This window comes from Aspergillus caelatus, assembly GCF_009193585.1.
Source record: "Aspergillus caelatus strain CBS 763.97 unplaced genomic scaffold BDV27scaffold_44, whole genome shotgun sequence".
Classification (NCBI taxonomy): domain Eukaryota; kingdom Fungi; phylum Ascomycota; class Eurotiomycetes; order Eurotiales; family Aspergillaceae; genus Aspergillus; species Aspergillus caelatus.
In genome coordinates this window covers 115795-131538 of record NW_022475307.1, presented here as the reverse complement: position 1 = coordinate 131538, position 15744 = coordinate 115795, and the positions used below count along the sequence as shown (strand labels likewise).

General features: G+C 45.2%; 5 protein-coding genes across 5 annotated transcripts; 4 read left to right on the top strand and 1 right to left on the bottom strand.

Annotated features, from left to right (window-relative positions):
• Window positions 1-777: 777 nt before the first annotated feature.
• BDV27DRAFT_143267 (flavin-containing monooxygenase) lies at window positions 778-2458 on the top strand (the record flags this gene model as incomplete). Its single annotated transcript, XM_032070066.1, has 2 exons — window positions 778-940; window positions 993-2458. 2 exons carry the CDS (start codon window positions 778-780, stop codon window positions 2456-2458), a joined length of 1629 nt encoding a protein of 542 aa, XP_031929977.1.
• A 933-nt stretch (window positions 2459-3391) lies between these two features.
• BDV27DRAFT_84684 (fungal specific transcription factor domain-containing protein) lies at window positions 3392-5812 on the top strand. Its single transcript, XM_032077760.1, has 4 exons — window positions 3392-3694; window positions 3774-3971; window positions 4032-4471; window positions 4531-5812. The coding sequence occupies exons 2-4, from the start codon at window positions 3774-3776 to the stop codon at window positions 5477-5479; spliced, it is 1587 nt and encodes a 528-aa protein (XP_031929976.1). The 5' UTR covers window positions 3392-3694; the 3' UTR covers window positions 5480-5812.
• A 2596-nt stretch (window positions 5813-8408) lies between these two features.
• On the bottom strand, window positions 8409-9353 carry BDV27DRAFT_170430 (sterol desaturase family protein). The gene has a single exon (XM_032075296.1). The coding sequence runs from the start codon at window positions 9333-9335 to the stop codon at window positions 8481-8483; it is 855 nt and encodes a 284-aa protein (XP_031929975.1). The 5' UTR covers window positions 9336-9353; the 3' UTR covers window positions 8409-8480.
• Window positions 9354-10310: 957 nt separating this feature from the next.
• BDV27DRAFT_170427 (putative ABC transporter) lies at window positions 10311-12330 on the top strand (the record flags this gene model as incomplete). The annotated part of the gene is made up of 7 exons (XM_032075295.1): window positions 10311-10428; window positions 10479-10563; window positions 10614-11557; window positions 11622-11666; window positions 11725-11913; window positions 11972-12138; window positions 12208-12330. The coding sequence occupies 7 exons, from the start codon at window positions 10311-10313 to the stop codon at window positions 12328-12330; spliced, it is 1671 nt and encodes a 556-aa protein (XP_031929974.1).
• Window positions 12331-14038: 1708 nt separating this feature from the next.
• On the top strand, window positions 14039-14934 carry BDV27DRAFT_170425 (uncharacterized protein; the record flags this gene model as incomplete). The annotated part of the gene is made up of 2 exons (XM_032075294.1): window positions 14039-14176; window positions 14315-14934. 2 exons carry the CDS (start codon window positions 14039-14041, stop codon window positions 14909-14911), a joined length of 735 nt encoding a protein of 244 aa, XP_031929973.1. The 3' UTR covers window positions 14912-14934.
• Window positions 14935-15744: the final 810 nt, after the last annotated feature.

Below are 15744 nucleotides of genomic sequence, written 5' to 3'. Positions count from 1 at the left end.
ATTAAACTAGAAGCTTGAAAACTTTAGTATTAAATATACTATATAAAAGTATATTCTAAGACCTTACTAGAATTTAGGACTAGAAGTGCGTGGCAGCCGTGGCCAAATGTAAAACAGTGTGATTTCGGTAAGAAATCTGAAAATCCGAAGTTTTGTCCGTAAGTTAGATTTAGTGCGCCGTAACTAGATTACCCGCACTACTCCTTATCTTCATGTCACCTTCAATCTGGATGCTCACGATGAATGCTCATCTATTTGGTTGACAAATAAAATTTTGGTCACTTTGCTGTACAATGTAGCGAAATAGAGACCGTTAAAAGACTGAATCTATGAAAAGAAACATCAGTGCGATTTGCATTGCAGGTGCTTTCAAAATGCTCTCCTGCTGTCTACGAAAGCGCGTGTTTGGCACAAAACAATGACACCCCAATGGATGGACATCCCATTTGCCCTAGGCCAAACAATAGCATGGTAGCCGCAAATTCTAGCCGACGGACTTTCGGCTATCCGGTTGGAGTCATAAACTGTCGAGAACTGAGATTACGGCTTGACAACTCTATTTAATCTATCCAAAGTCCCTACAACTAGGCAATCTCGTTGAACGGTGGTAAACAAACTATATTACTCAAACGTGTTAAACAACACCATCACAATGATTGCCAAAGAAGCTGATCTTGTCTCTCCTGGCGACTATGCCGGCCAGGTATTCCACCTAACCTTTGCTTGTATGAGAAAGCTTCCGGATCTAACACGCAAAAGGTACTGCCGATTGATGATATGCGCCCTATGAAGGTTGTCGTGATTGGTGCTGGAATTTCCGGTATACTTGCAGCCATTCGCTTCACTCAGCGTATCCCTAATCTGGATCTTGTTGTGTATGACAAGAACCCCGAGGTCGGTGGTACTTGGTATGAGAATCGGTATCCGGGAGTGGCATGTGGTATGTGAAAAGAAAATCGTAATCTACTAATCCTTTACTCATTATTTCTCAGATGTCCCGTCCCACGTGTACCAAGCATCATTCGAACCGAATCCCAGCTGGTCCCAGTTCTACTCTTCCGGTGGTGAAATTCTCGAATACTGGAAAAGAATTGTCGAGAAGTACGATGTTCGCAAGTATATGAAACTCAACCACAAAATTGTGGAGGCCAGATTCGATGACTCCCAGTCCAAGTGGCACGTTTCCGTCGAGAACTGCGTCACTGGGGAAGCTATTTACGACACTTGCGACGTTCTCTACGCGTGCATCGGGGCATTGAATGATTGGAAGTGGCCTGACATCCCAGGCCTTGACACCTTCAAAGGCAAGCTCCTTCACAGTGCTGCGTGGGATGAGAGCTGGAACCCAGAGGGACTTTCTGTCGCGGTCATTGGCTCTGGTTCAAGCGCAATCCAAATTGTCCCAGCCATTCAGCCGAAGACCAAGCGAATCGACAATTATGTTAGGGGTCAAACCTGGATTGCCCCTCCTTGGGCGCAGGATGAAGTTCGCAAGCACACAGCCAAAGACGCCAATTTCAAATTTACGCCTGAGGAAATCAAGGAGTTCAAAGAAAGTCCGGGCACCCTCCTGGCCTATCGCAAAAGGCTGGAGACGGAAGTTCAGTCGATGGCGAAGTATCTTCTGCGTGGCGAGCTTGCAGAGAAGGCAGCTTCTGACTTCAAGGAGCACATGGCCACGAAACTGCTTAAAAAGCCGGAGATTCTTGAGAAGATTCTCCCATCCTTTGCCCCTGGTTGTCGACGCATTACACCTGGTCCTGGATACCTTGAAGCATTGAACGAGGACAATGTATCTTTCGTCTCGGATGCAATTTCCCATATCACGGAAGAGGGGATCGTCACGGTCGACGGTACCCTGAGAAAGGTTGATGCCATCGTTTGTGCGACGGGTTTTGATACCAGCTTTTCCAAACGATTCCCAATTTACGGGAGCGGGGGTCTAGATCTCGGCGAGAGGTGGAAGGAGTACCCTGACACTTACATCAGCCTTAGCACACACGGCACGCCGAACCTCTTCTTTGCCCATGGTCCCAGCTCTGGTATTGGGGTTGGGTCTCTAGTCATCGTTCTCGAACGAACTTGCGATTATGTCTGCTCGGTTATCGCAAAAATGCAGAAAGATCGCATCGCGACAATTCAGCCGAAGCGAGAAAGCTGTGACTCATTCAAGAGATATTGTGAGCAATTCTTCAAGAAAACGGTGTTCTCGCTGCCTTGTCGGTCCTGGTACAAGCGAGGGACCGAAAATGGTCCCGTCACTGCTCTCTGGCCTGGGTCGTCTATCCACTTTGTCAAGGTCTTGGAAAAGCCCCGCTTCGAAGATTATGACTACACTTATATTGGTGGAAATGATATGGCTTGGATTGGTAACGGTCTGACCGTGGGGGAGTCTGATTCCAGCGTGGATATGGTTGAGTATCTTCACCCGGAAAACATCGATTTCCCGCGGTTCTAAAACCAGGGTCACCTGAGCCATTTTCGAATGAGTTTATTTATATAGATTGAAGATAAAGCTGGGAGCGCTCACATTAGACTATTAGAATTTGAATCTAGGATGGTCTCATCTGGCGATAGAAGACCATCAGGTTGGCCGAGGACGTGAATCCAAGACAATATTTTATACCCTTCAAAGAATATGACTATCTGTCATAACAAATCAATGTCCTTAGTATAGCACTCGGAGGTACTGTGTAACAGCGGTCTCTCAAGAGTCCTCAGTGGCAACTAAGACGAATTCTTCAACAAAAGTTTGAAGCTTTTGCCGAGGTCTTTTGACTCGCCGAGTACATCTTGAGTCATCTGTTGCAACGAACTGGGTCGCGTCCAAATCCGTAGCTTATGCATACACAGGCCATAAACTACGATAGCTAAAATCAATATCTAATTCGAACTCATAAGACAACATAAGGTAACCGATAAGCGGTAAAAAAAAAAAAAAAAACAAAAAAACCGTTGTAGCTGAAATATACTACCGTAGCACTAGCAAAGTAAAAGCTTAACAGAGCAACTTTCAAGAAGAAGACATCAACAGCATGACACCATTCAATGAACTGGAGCGGAGGTTTTAAGCGTCCAGTTGCCATTATAGACATGATAGATAATAGAGCCCCTGGCATCCGTATTTTCTAGATTTTTGTAGCCTTTAAGGGCTTTCTGGTGGCATGTTGAATGATTGAATTTGACCACAAGATAACCGTGTAATGTGCCGGTCCCCTAAGGGAACTGTTAGTTAGTTAGGGACGGCGCAGTTATGTCATCCAGGCTTACATCAGCCAACACATGTGACTTGCACGCAAGCATTGCCCCTCATTCGATGAAGTGAGGTTATATCCATACCCCGTCCCTCACCAACGAAGATGGATGCCCCCCGGAAGCGTCAAAAGGTATCGTCGGCTTGCGAAAGATGTCACAAGCGGAAACTAGGAGTATGTTTTGTCAAGATCAACCTACAAAAGTTACGAACGGGAGCTAATTACGACATCCCTGCTCCCACCAGTGTGATCCCACGCGACCTTGTCAGTTATGCCATCGTGCGGGAGTGCCATGTGTCTCCCGCCGTGGATCAGAAAGAGCAAACCCGAGCGCATTGGAGCGTCAGGCCAACGAGAGGGTGTCTCCATCGGCTAACCCAAACCGAGACGAGGAGCCTGTTATTCTTCCTGAATCCAGTATCGTGGATGTGAGCGTCAGCGTAAGTTTTTCGAGTATTTCTTGCTCCCTATTATTTGTGATACAAAAGCTGCAGGATTACTCACTTTCGTGTATTGCAGATGCTCCCGGGCCAAAGTCTAGCTGTGAGCGTGAAGTATGACACTTCAGCCTTACCAGGAGGGGCCAATAGGTCACCAATTTCACCTTCACGCCACAATATCCCGTGGCGGGAGGCTGTTGGCGTTTCACTGCCCTCAAAGCAGTCTCTTGATCATTCAGTTGACTGTTTTTTCTCGGCAGTGGACTGGTTTATGATGGTAATCTGATACCCCCTTGCTGCTACACGAGGTGCGTAGTTTTGATCCGTTTTCAACCAGGTCTTTCACGAAGAGACTTTTCGGCAAAGGTATGAAGAGCTGATGAAGTCGACTTATGTGCCGGTGCCTGAAAATGACAACAATCTTTGGGTCATTCTACTTGTCCTAGGCATGGGAGCTCACTATTCATCACTCGCCATAATGCAGCCTCGCGAGAAGGTTGCCGTGCAACAGCTCTCTAAAGATCTTATCCAACGCATCGATCAACAATTTCTCAGGATCATTGACTCTGCAGATGAAGAGGCGGTGCAAGTATGTGTGCTTTTGGGCAGCTTTTATCTTTTTAATGGACGCCCGACCGCTGGTCTCGGGATCCTTGGAAGTGGCATTAAGATTGCTCAAGTTCTTCGGTTACATCGAGAAGATGCGATTATGGGGATATCCGCTGCCCGCTTGGAATCCCACAGGCGTTCGTGGTGGGCGTTGGAGGTTTTCGATAAGTCTGTTTTTGAACTGTACTCCTGCCGAGCGTCCTTGCTTACGCCAAAGTTCTCGATAGATATGCGGCGATAGCCTTTGGACGGCCGTGCAGTATAGACGACTCTGACTGCAACGTCGGTACCGTGACACACATCAGGGCTGACATGCAAGAACAACCTCGACAGGCAGCACAGCTCGAGTACCATCAATGGAAATTCAGATTGTATCGTATTATGGGTCCCTTTTTGGGGCGAAGACTACAAACCAATCGGATTGCATCGATCAAAAGCATCCACGCTCAACTTGTGTCGTGGCAAAATCAATTGCCTCAGTACTTGAGGCTGGAGGAATACAAGGATAAAGGCATCCTAAAAGGTCCATCCTTGTTACAGATGCAAGCACTTTGTCTTCAGTTGACATATGACAACATTCAAATTATCTTGCATCGCAGCCTAGCCTTCCGGGCTGGTTCTCAATTGTCCAGTGCGGATCGCTCGCCCACAGATCTGCCGAGTTCAGCTCTATCTCGAGAGCAGCTTTTCCAGTCTGCGGTTCGGACGTCAGACTTGTACGATTATCGCCGCATGCTGCAGGGTTGCAGAAAGACGCATGCTACTATGCATGTCGGAATTTGCCTTTTTACTGCGGGTGTCGTCCTCTGCGCTTTCGCAATTTCGGAGCCTCTATCGGCTAGGAGTCAAACTGCAAAAAGGGGTGTTATGAATATTTTACGTTTCCAACGTGATCATATTCTGGATGGACACCTTCTTTCAGCCCAAAGCGTGAAAATCCTCGAAGGCCTGGTGGCTGTCGTAATGCGATCCGAACAGGGTTTCATTCGTGGTGACAAGATATCCCCGCTCACCGCATCATCAACTCCGACCGAAGAGGGTCTTCAACAAACCATTGGAGAGGTTGCAGGTGCTCGTACATTCAGTGGACCTAGAATTGGCCAGCTTGGCTTTTCGCATATGGGGAATTTGGCGGAAGAGTCTTCAGACCATGTACAAGGTATGTCTGTCCTTTGAAAGACCGTTGTGATTCAACCTCATTTCTTTTTGTCTACTTGATATAGAACCGCTGTTGTCTGTCCCCGAGGGAACTGGAGACGAGGACATTGATACGAGGGGTCTTTCGGATAGACCCGAACTAGAATGGCTATCAATGGATTCGGCGGCTGGGGTTATGTGGACTGGAGGTAATCCCTACTTCACTGATCCTGGATTTGCAGATGCTAGTCAACTTTGGCTGTGGTCTGATAAGCCCGACGTACAGCCATTTCTGAGCTAAAAATGACAAAGTGCTTGCGCTAATCACAGTACTACTATTCCCAATTAAACGGACCATGCATTTACTGCGTGGTGCTGACAGTGTAGAGCACATGGTGTTCAGTGGGACTATAAGCACTAATGTCGTACTATTAATATACCTTGGGTCATTGAAGTCTCAAATAATTTCGCCCGCCTATCTCCCCGCCCACCAAACATCAAGAATGTATGGGAGAAAGCACGCACATGAGCTATTGGATTGAGACGATGGACTCGTATCAAGTTCTACAGTACATTCAATATTCCTAGAAAATAATATATTAGGTTTATGAATAAGATGTGTGATTCTTCCTCTATTACTTGAGTGCCCACGCCACGATCTTGGAAGACAATCACTATCATGGATAATTGCTACCACAGAGCAGTACGAATAGACTAATTGTTTGTAGGAGCCTCTGTAAGCTAGAATAATGATGTCAATAGAATAGGTATGGGGATTGAACGTAATAGACTAATAGCCCACATCCACGACTTTTCCAGGACATCCCGCTCGCGCGTACTCAAGATCGGCTAAACTGTTCGCAGCTAGTTCTGATACTTAATCATCTAGATTATATAGACAAATACTTTGCCACGTTCAAGATTTGTGTATCTTCTCCGGATCACACTCAAGAGAAGGAGAATATTGGGTTGTTTTGGTAAGCGTAGTCATCAGCGAAGTCTCGAATCTCATGCAACCTGGGATTAGCAATGAGTAAGACTTAACTGGCTGGTTAGACGGTTAAAATATACGAGGAAAACGGGGAAAACTCCTGTCGAGTTGGTAAATGTCTTTTCAAAAATATCTGTATATATACATCAGTCAGGTATTCATAAAAGGGAATGCCCGACGCTGGATTGTCTGGATAGTGCACTGGCTTAAGGCAGTTGGTAGTAAAACATTGGTCGTGTTGTCTTGGATCTTCACTTGCTTTACCTAAGTTTGTACCTTACCAGACCCTCCTCAACTGGCGAAATAGGTAGCATGGGGTTTGTAGTAGCTGGTCCATTCTTAACCATCTCACGAGACACGGAGATTATTGGTAGATGAAATTCTTAGGAGGGCAAAATGAACTCGGGTGCTATTGTTATTTGTTCTGGTAAAATGACACCCCACCTTCCGATGTGCTGGCGCGACTGAGGAGCAGGGATATATTCTAGAGGTGGTGATATTTGCAACGATAACTCATACCCGGTATGAGGTATGAGCAGCTATACCCCAGATATAAATAGTTGTATTTATGAGAACTATATCCGTTTAAGTACAGGATTCTATTCTCGGCGTTTTCAGAAAATGCGCTGAAGGAATGCGGAATCTAATCCTAGCCTATACCAGTGAGCTTTGTACTATGGACTTTTGAAAGCTTGCAAAGGCCTTTTTTGTCAACCTAGGGTTTACTTGTCGTGTGACTTCGTGTCGTAACACAAAACACATCGGCTCGAACTGTCATCTCAAATGGATACATAGACTTCCTACATAACCATAATCTCACAGAATGCTGGGTTGTTCCATCCAAAGTAATTGGCAACTTTTAACAATGTATCTATTCAGCTCGGCCGGGGTGTATGGCTCTTAATTCCGGTCTTTTCGGTGCTTGTATGTTGAAGCCCAATAGCCGGTTCTGCTGCGCATCATTAGTGCTGGAACAGGGCTTTCAAACTGGGCGATGGCCCCCTACAGCTGTACCCATGCACAGGGCAGTGTCATGATTCTAGCTGGTCTATATAGGACTACTGGGAGTAACCATTTGACAACTATGGTGAAGAGTAGGAAGGAAGAAAATCAATACAAGCGAGATTAAGTGTTGGTGTTAGCAGAGGGAAACCGTTCTCGGAAGGAAGAGGGGCCACCGATCACTAACAATAGCTTCATTGACAGGTATGGTATTAAAATAAAGGCCGGAATGGTCGGTTGACAGCTCAACTAGCAAGTTCCCGAATCCAAATCCATGGTACAGAGACTCTCCGATCTACCTTGTACCAAGGGTCATCTCTCCACTCTGCACATCATCACTTTTTGCAGAGACATCGAAACCTTCTCTCTCGAGTCAATTACGTACTTCGTAGTTTATTTAAACTTAGCTATATGCAATCAGTATCAGAATAAGCGGATCATTCGGTAAAAAAATATATATTATGACGTACCATGGGTTACACGTGCAGCGGATGCAATTTCCGCAAAGGAGGTGAAGTACTTCCGTAAACCCGGTCGGAATTCCCGTGATGGCACCTCGATTTAAACTATCTACCATGTCATATCTACTAGATAGCCAACAACTTGCGCTATCTATCTTTGCTTTGCTGCTGGTGTACAATACACCGGAACTCTTCCCTGAGTGTGGCATTCTAATCCCCACACGCTAGTGAAGCCGTCCCACCTCTCTCTTTACAAAGCACCGTACGACCGTCATGTACATAAAACTCTTTTGTAGTAAGTATAACAATATAGTTGTGCCTTTATTTTTTATTTTTTTTTTCTGCTTTTTCCCTCCCAAGTCTATAGTATGTTTGTTTTCCTGAAGCCTAGAATATGAATGGAGGCAAAACCATGAAACAAATATCTTAAATGCCATTAAAAAGCCCTAAGATATGATATAGATAGCATGCCCATACTGTGCGAGGCATCAGCACTATAACCCTCCAGCCATTGCGCCTCTTGTGCTGTATCAGAAATAAGTAAGCAATGCTCGCTAATATCCCTCCGTGATAACTATATTGACCCTTAATGCACCTTCCCTTTGCCCTTACTTTTGTGCTTTCCCGTATAGTTTGTCCCGTGCAGCCAATCCATCAAACCTAACGTGCCATATTCGACATCAAACAGCTCATGGTGTGCGTCGTGAGCAGTAGTTTTCCGACCAAAAACACTCCGCACATGCCACCCTGAATGTCCCAGAGACCCCTGTAGGATTGTTGACGACATGAGCAACCAAAACGTCACAAGATGTACTCGAAACAGGGTTGCCGGTACAACAACGGGCAAAACATTTATGAGGATATGGTCCAGAGGATGTGTGTGCTCCGCTGCCACAGCCACAGGTGCCGTAAACTTGTGGTGCTCCTTGTGGAAGCGTCGGTACAACCAAGGCAAGTGGAGAATGCGATGGTCGTAATAGCAGACAAAGTCCCGGCCGATGAAGCAGAGGGGGATATCAGTCATAAGCTCTAGCAGTGATGGCAATGTACGCTCAATGCGGTAGCCGGCAAATCGGCCAGTGATACTGCGAAGAGCTAAGAGTTTGAGCGCATGCAAGGCTGTTGTGATGAGTTGGTTTTGAAGGGCACTGGGGATGCATTGGAGCATAACCTGGCGAGAAGGCTGCTTGGAGATGGATTGGATCTTGTATTTTTTGAGAATAGAGGAAGGAGCATAGATGTCGGCGAGAGCGAAGACAAGTGAACCGAACCAGTAAAAGGCAAAGTGAACAGCGAATGTACCAAGAAGCTCAATGCTTTCTGGGGAGTAATTGGCAACTATGTAAGACCATTCTGAGGCCACATAGTTGAGTACCTTTCCACGGTGGTAATCCATGCTTTCGGTACCTAGTATGGAAGTGCTCAAGTCGTCGATTAACATGAACGGATAGTAGGTAACTCAATGGTGTAAATTTGGGCATCAGTCGGGCAATGATCTATTTTGGCATTAAATATGTTTGGTATTGTGAGCGAAATGCGAGATCATGACTTCATGGGTGCCAGCCGGTGACCTCTGTATTCCATAGAGAACGTCATCCGTCGACGAAAACGGCGCTGGCCTTTCATATGCTAAAAGCCTAATTTTTATCTCAACACCATTCCACAGGCCTCACGGACATTCGAATGTCTTGAACTCGCTTTGCAGGTGTTCCGTCTTTGTGTCTGATTCTGCACAATATGGTCTCTTCCAACACGTCGTGTCTTTCAGGGCAAATTCCCATTACGCTCACAAATACATCTGCCTGCAATCCTGGATTTTTCTGTATTATATCCGTTTTGCATTCCTCTTCATAGAGCCTTTTTCCTTCTGTTTGAATACAACTTGCTACACCTCCAGTTGACTAATAAATCGCTTGTAGGCCCTAACAACACATTGGAAAACCCACCGGTCTATTGCCCACCCACAATAGAATGTCAGACCATTCGATCCCTGCCGTATGATAATATCTGCTCCCAACCTCAGGGCATATTTGAACCAATTGTCTGCCCCGCTGGATTCTACTGCCCTCCTAATGGTCAAGAGAAGATCCAATGCCCCAGTGGCTTCTACTGTCCACTGGGATCCCTATACGCAAGGCGCTGCAGAGCTCTATCGATTTGCCATGAAGGGAGCGTGCGAGAGGTGTCACTGATTGGAATTACCTGTCTAATAGCGATATACATGCTATTGCTTCTGTTAATTATTTTACGGAAATTGAAAGCCGGCGTCGCGTGGAAGAAGCTCGCAGCCCAATGGCAAACAAACACGAGGGAGAGAAATTCATATAATACGGCCATCGAAGAGGTTCAAGAATATAACATATTTGACGGTCTAATCAAAGACACAGGAATGGGCAATGTCGGTATTGATCTAGAGATGCACCAATTGGAAGTGACGCTTCATCATGCAAGTCGTCCGATCTTGGATGGTATTTCAGGAAGTATCAAAAAAGGATGCGTATATGGCATTATGGGTCTGTCTGGTGCAGGGAAGAGTATGTCGGCGACTCCCCGTCCAAAAGTCATAGATCACTAAGGCTTGTAGCGACTCTGATTAATATTTTGGCTGGAAGAAGCAGGCAGACTTCTGGAGCAACAGCTCTCAATGGAGTCCAGGGAGACCTTACGAGGTGAGGGCTATGCGTGCGAGTGGATAGTAGTGTTCTAACAGCAGAACCAGATTCAGGCATCTTATTGGCTTCGTGCCGCAAGATGACATTCTCCTCGAGGACCTTACAGTTGGGGAGAGCATCTCCCATTCCGCGCGTATCAAGCTCGGGGGAATCTGGAGTGAGAAAAAGATTAATATCTATGTTAATAAATTGATAGAGTATCTTGGGCTAACGCCCGTGAAAGATCAGCTCGTCGGAAGCACTGAGAAGAGAGGTATATCTGGTGGTGAGCAGAAGCGGCTTAGCATTGCTTTGGAGATCGTTGCAATGCCTAGGGCTGTTATCCTCGACGAGCCAACCTCTGGTCTTGATGCTGCAACTGCTTTATCAATAATGAAGCTACTGAAGTCAATCTCTGCAATGGGAATTACTGTTATTTGCACAATCCATCAGCCACGGTCAGATATATTTCGGCTTCTGGATGACTTGCTCATCCTGGTCTCCGGCAGGCAGGTATATCTAGGACAAGCAGCGAGGGTAAAGGAACATTTCAAAGCACTTGGGTATTCTTTTCCTAGCGGATCCAACCCTGCTGACACCGTGATGGATATTGTCTCAAGCTGGCAAGTGGGATTGGAGTCCTTTAGGCCTTCATCTCCCCAGCAGAGCATGGACTTTAGGATTGAGGTTGTTTCCGAAGTATGCGAATCTCGACGGGATTCGGAGAGCGTCGCGGCACTGGAGAAATTTGCAGTCGTTCAAAGAGCTCCTTGGCATCATCAACTAATTCTATACGTGCTTTGTGGGACGAGGCAGCAATGTCGGCAGTTATTCAGCTTTGTTCTGGCGATGGTCACCGGAGCAGTCGCTGGACTTCTGATTGGCCTAGGCATATATGGATTCCATGGTCAAGTATTTCAAGGTTATTTTCGGGAGCCATTCAAGCCACTGTCCAGTGCAGTTAATTATACAAGACTCCCTATAGTGGCACAGTTTTGTTGCTTGGCGATCAGTAAGTAGTCGACTTTCTCATAGCAAGGCACCACCACGAACCCAACACTAACTCATGAGGGTAGGCCTCGCAGCTGCGCCAGCTGGAATAAGAACGATTTCAGAAGAGAGTTCGTTCCATTACCCAGTTACAAAATATTGTCGTACACAATGTTGATGTTCTACTAGAGTTAGTATTCTACCGCGAGATACGCGCGGGCCATTCAAGTACCGCATATTTCCTGGGAAAGGAGCTGTCTACTTGGCCAAGCATGTTCCTATCATCTTTACATTTCACGACATTTTACACCATCCTTGCAACACCGGTCGCCGTTCGATTTGAGGCTTTGCTCTTGCTAAATTTTATATACTTTTTCTGTAGGTACTACCTCAGGTCTCATTGGTTGTTTCCCTCGCTCAGGAACTGGTCCCCCAGGTATTTACGGAATAGCCTCTCTCGTGGCATCCCTGGTTAGACGCCAAGACGCAATGTTGCTAGCGATGCTCGCAAGTATGATAGCCGGCATCTTCAATGGTGCCGGGCCGCTCCTCGCGCAGGTCAAGTCGTGGGATATGACCTGGTTCTGGTATATTTGCCCAAGCGTAAGTTTCTCTAAGACTACGCCACATTGTCCTTCAAAAGTATGCACCTAAACAAAGGCTCAAAAGCAGACCTGGTATTCAGAGGCCTTCTTCAGCGAGCATACCACTCCATTCTCGTATTTATATGATGTTCATGCGGCATCAAGCTTTGTGGGCTACGTCACTGGCAGGATCCCGTTCGATTTGGGGTAAGCATCGTTTTGCTGTTCATATTCAGTCTTTCTCGAGAAGATATTAATAGCCTCTTCTGCCGCTTGCAGAATACTCTTCATAATTGGCATTGTGTACCGCATCATTGCGTATATATCACTGATGTTACCGATGGCCGATTTCTCGTTTTTCAAAAGTCCCTCCAGAAAGGGGGACTTCATTCTCTTCGGTATCACTGTGCAATAAAAGCAACCTCTGAGTTTACCGCCTATGAATCGCGAACTTAGTTTCTATTTTAACGGTCATAAACTCGACAGAGCAAGCACGGCAGGCAGTGTTTAGCATCTGTTGCACATGGTTTATAATCGCTTTGATTAAGGATTGTCTAACAATATCTTGTTATACGGTAAACAGAGCCAACACAAAAGAGTATAATTCCCACCGTTTCGTCTATTTAATTAAATGTTGAAAAATGCTAGGCTCGAGGTTAGTACCCACGAGGAGACAGCAAGACGCTTAATTCTTAAAAGTCTGGATCCAGCTGAGGAGTACCGAATTTAAGGGAAACAAGGATAAAGATCGTCCGGGGCCAATGCAGGATGAGTACGATACCTAGTTAAAGAATCCACTCGGGACCAGTGGGACATACTTTACATTCCTCGCCCATTTGAATGATTACGGATGAAACTATTGACACCAAATATCTGATTTGTGGAAGAATAAGTAAATAGTGGTAATGAAAACATATAAAGGGGATGACAAGTATACCACTCATTGAAACAAATTTTACCCATTTCCTATACTGCCAGAATATAGCAAACGCCTCCAGCATATCTTTTTTACCCACTATAAGCCTTGATATAAATACCAGATTAAGTTACAATACGAGTCAAAAATAGAAAGAGTTAATTTTTTTTTTTTTGCTTCTAGAAACCAGAACTTATACTTATTTAAACCTACTCTATTGTATCTAAAGTCATAAGGTGCGTATTCAGCAACCTATATTTACCGGAATCCCATGAGACTGACAGGGTGCAGCATCCAGTTAGTGTCGGTGATTTCTCCTAGGTACTTGGGTGAGTCTGCGATTCTCGAGAAGCTGTAATCTTGCGCGGAATGATGTATGCAGCTACTCTAGTTAGGGTCTCCAGCCTCACAGGCTGTGTAGTAACATTGACAAACGCAGCCGTGCCTTTGCTGCGCTAGTTCCATCCTAGTCTTAAGCAGCCAGCAATCCATCCAGCATCCCAGATATTTAAGGATCAGCCTTTTGACCTTAGTTTATGTTCGCTTGATTGAACCTAGAACAAAATATTAAGTTGGATTTATACAGACGGGCTGCGCGGACATCCATCCTATCTTATAATAGGTATTATTCCCGTAGAGAAAATAAAACTACGCTGCATGGAAATTCATATTATTGTGATTCCCACTAGGAGTCACCTAACCCGCTCGACCAAAAGGCTCACAATTGAATCCTGAACAAGGATTCAATCGGTTAGGTGATATATATATAGGGTGGTTACTACCCAGAACCACATTATTGTTTAGTTATTTGGGCATATAAAGGAATCCATTCTCGCCATTCTATTTCTTTTCTAAGTGAAAATTGCATAAGCTGTAGAGAATCATGAGTTACAATAATTTTGTCACATGATTGCCTCGCCCTTTTACCTTTACTGCCTTTTCTACTCCTCCCCCAGTATCAACAACCAACCGACCCTCAATCAAACCCTCTCCCTAACTTAAGATGAACACATCGAAATTTCTCCTTTCTACCTGCATGCAGCTCAGGCTCCCCATCCTCCATAGCCTTCATTTCGTCCATCGCTTCCCGGCCCAGATCGGACGCACTTTATATCCCGTCAAACGCCAGTATTTCCACCCAGTGCGAACCACAATGAATATTCCTTGCTTCAATTTTCGGCCTGATGAGCCATCCAAACGAGATCCTACTATCGACGCATATTCCAATGAAGCCGACCGACTGGAAAAGCTCCTACAGCTGGACAGGTTCAGAAACTAGGGTTTTGTGATTTATCGTTGCACATATCAAAGCGATTCTGACTGGGAAAAGTTCATGACTCGATTTCTCTACCATGTTACCAAATCTCTCGAATGCTACAACGGGCTTGACCTAAAAGACAGCTTCGCCCCTACGGTCTTCGAAGACGAATCTTTCGATGGAGCGAGTACTGCTTTTTTACGCAATCATTTCCAAGAGTGGGCTGCAACAGCACCGCAAGTGGAGCAGGGTGCCGACTATTGTCGCTTCCCAGCATCGGGTCGATATCGCTTCTTCATCATGGTGGACCAAGAGGCTTTAGAATCCGTTCTAAAGATACCGAATCCAGAATCTAGTGTTAGAACTGGATTTGTTCGTCTGGCCAATGGGGTTTGGGAGCCACTAATCCTGGATGAGGAGGAATTAGAGGCGCTTGGACTATCTGATCCGTCGGAACTTGAACAGGAGGAACCTCTGGAGGGATGTAGATTAGAGGATGTTGGCTGGATGAAGCTGTCATATGAGGACGCAGAGACCTGGGCTTTCTTGAATCTTGGCGATAGCTTAGACTGGTCGGACTTTTACCAGCGTCCTCCACGTGTTGTGACATGGATCTAAATTATATATTTGCAAGACACAAGAGGGCTGACCAAGTACGATGGGCGTGTTTGTTCCGTTATGCTTTTACCTTCATTTCGAACGACCTATCATTTGAGACAAGAAACTGAATACTCCACGTCCGCGTTCTTTTTCTACCCTTTCAGTAATCGCTGGAAACCAAATCAAGAGCCTATCAGATCTATAATGCGTGGATACATGACAATTACTGTGCTCAGTTAATGTACTGTACCGATGGCTCCCGCCAAAATGTTCGCATTAGACAAACCACAGCTCACGGCCGAAAGGGTGAATATACTACCAGGTATATCGTTCACTTCCAAGTCACGTATATTCTTCCTAGTACTCCGAACATGATTAATCTTCCCCGTACTGTAACTCTCGTAGCCCGTTGTCCTATTGCGCCCCGAACACGTACCGCCAACTAAATTACTTACCGTACAGCCAAAGGAGCGCTAACAATGATATATTAAATATCTAACAATTGCGCCATAAATCAGAACAGTTTATTGTATTCTATTTTTAATGAAGGGATATCTATAATAGTAATTATTTTAAATATAAATTATTCTATTATTTATATTATAGTCGATATCTAAATAGTTACTTGATACTCTATATAAATTATAATTATAGGGAAACTTTAGATCCTGAAGTGATTTATTCTATTTTAATTCTAATAGACTTCTGTATTGGATTATAAATATCTCTGATATTCCCTACACTACTTATAGCCTGTTAATCTACCGCACTCCAAAGGTGTACTAGTAGTTAGATCAGATACGCCGAAGGAGTCCTTACATCTAGATCTAGGATCCATCAGTTTGGCCGTG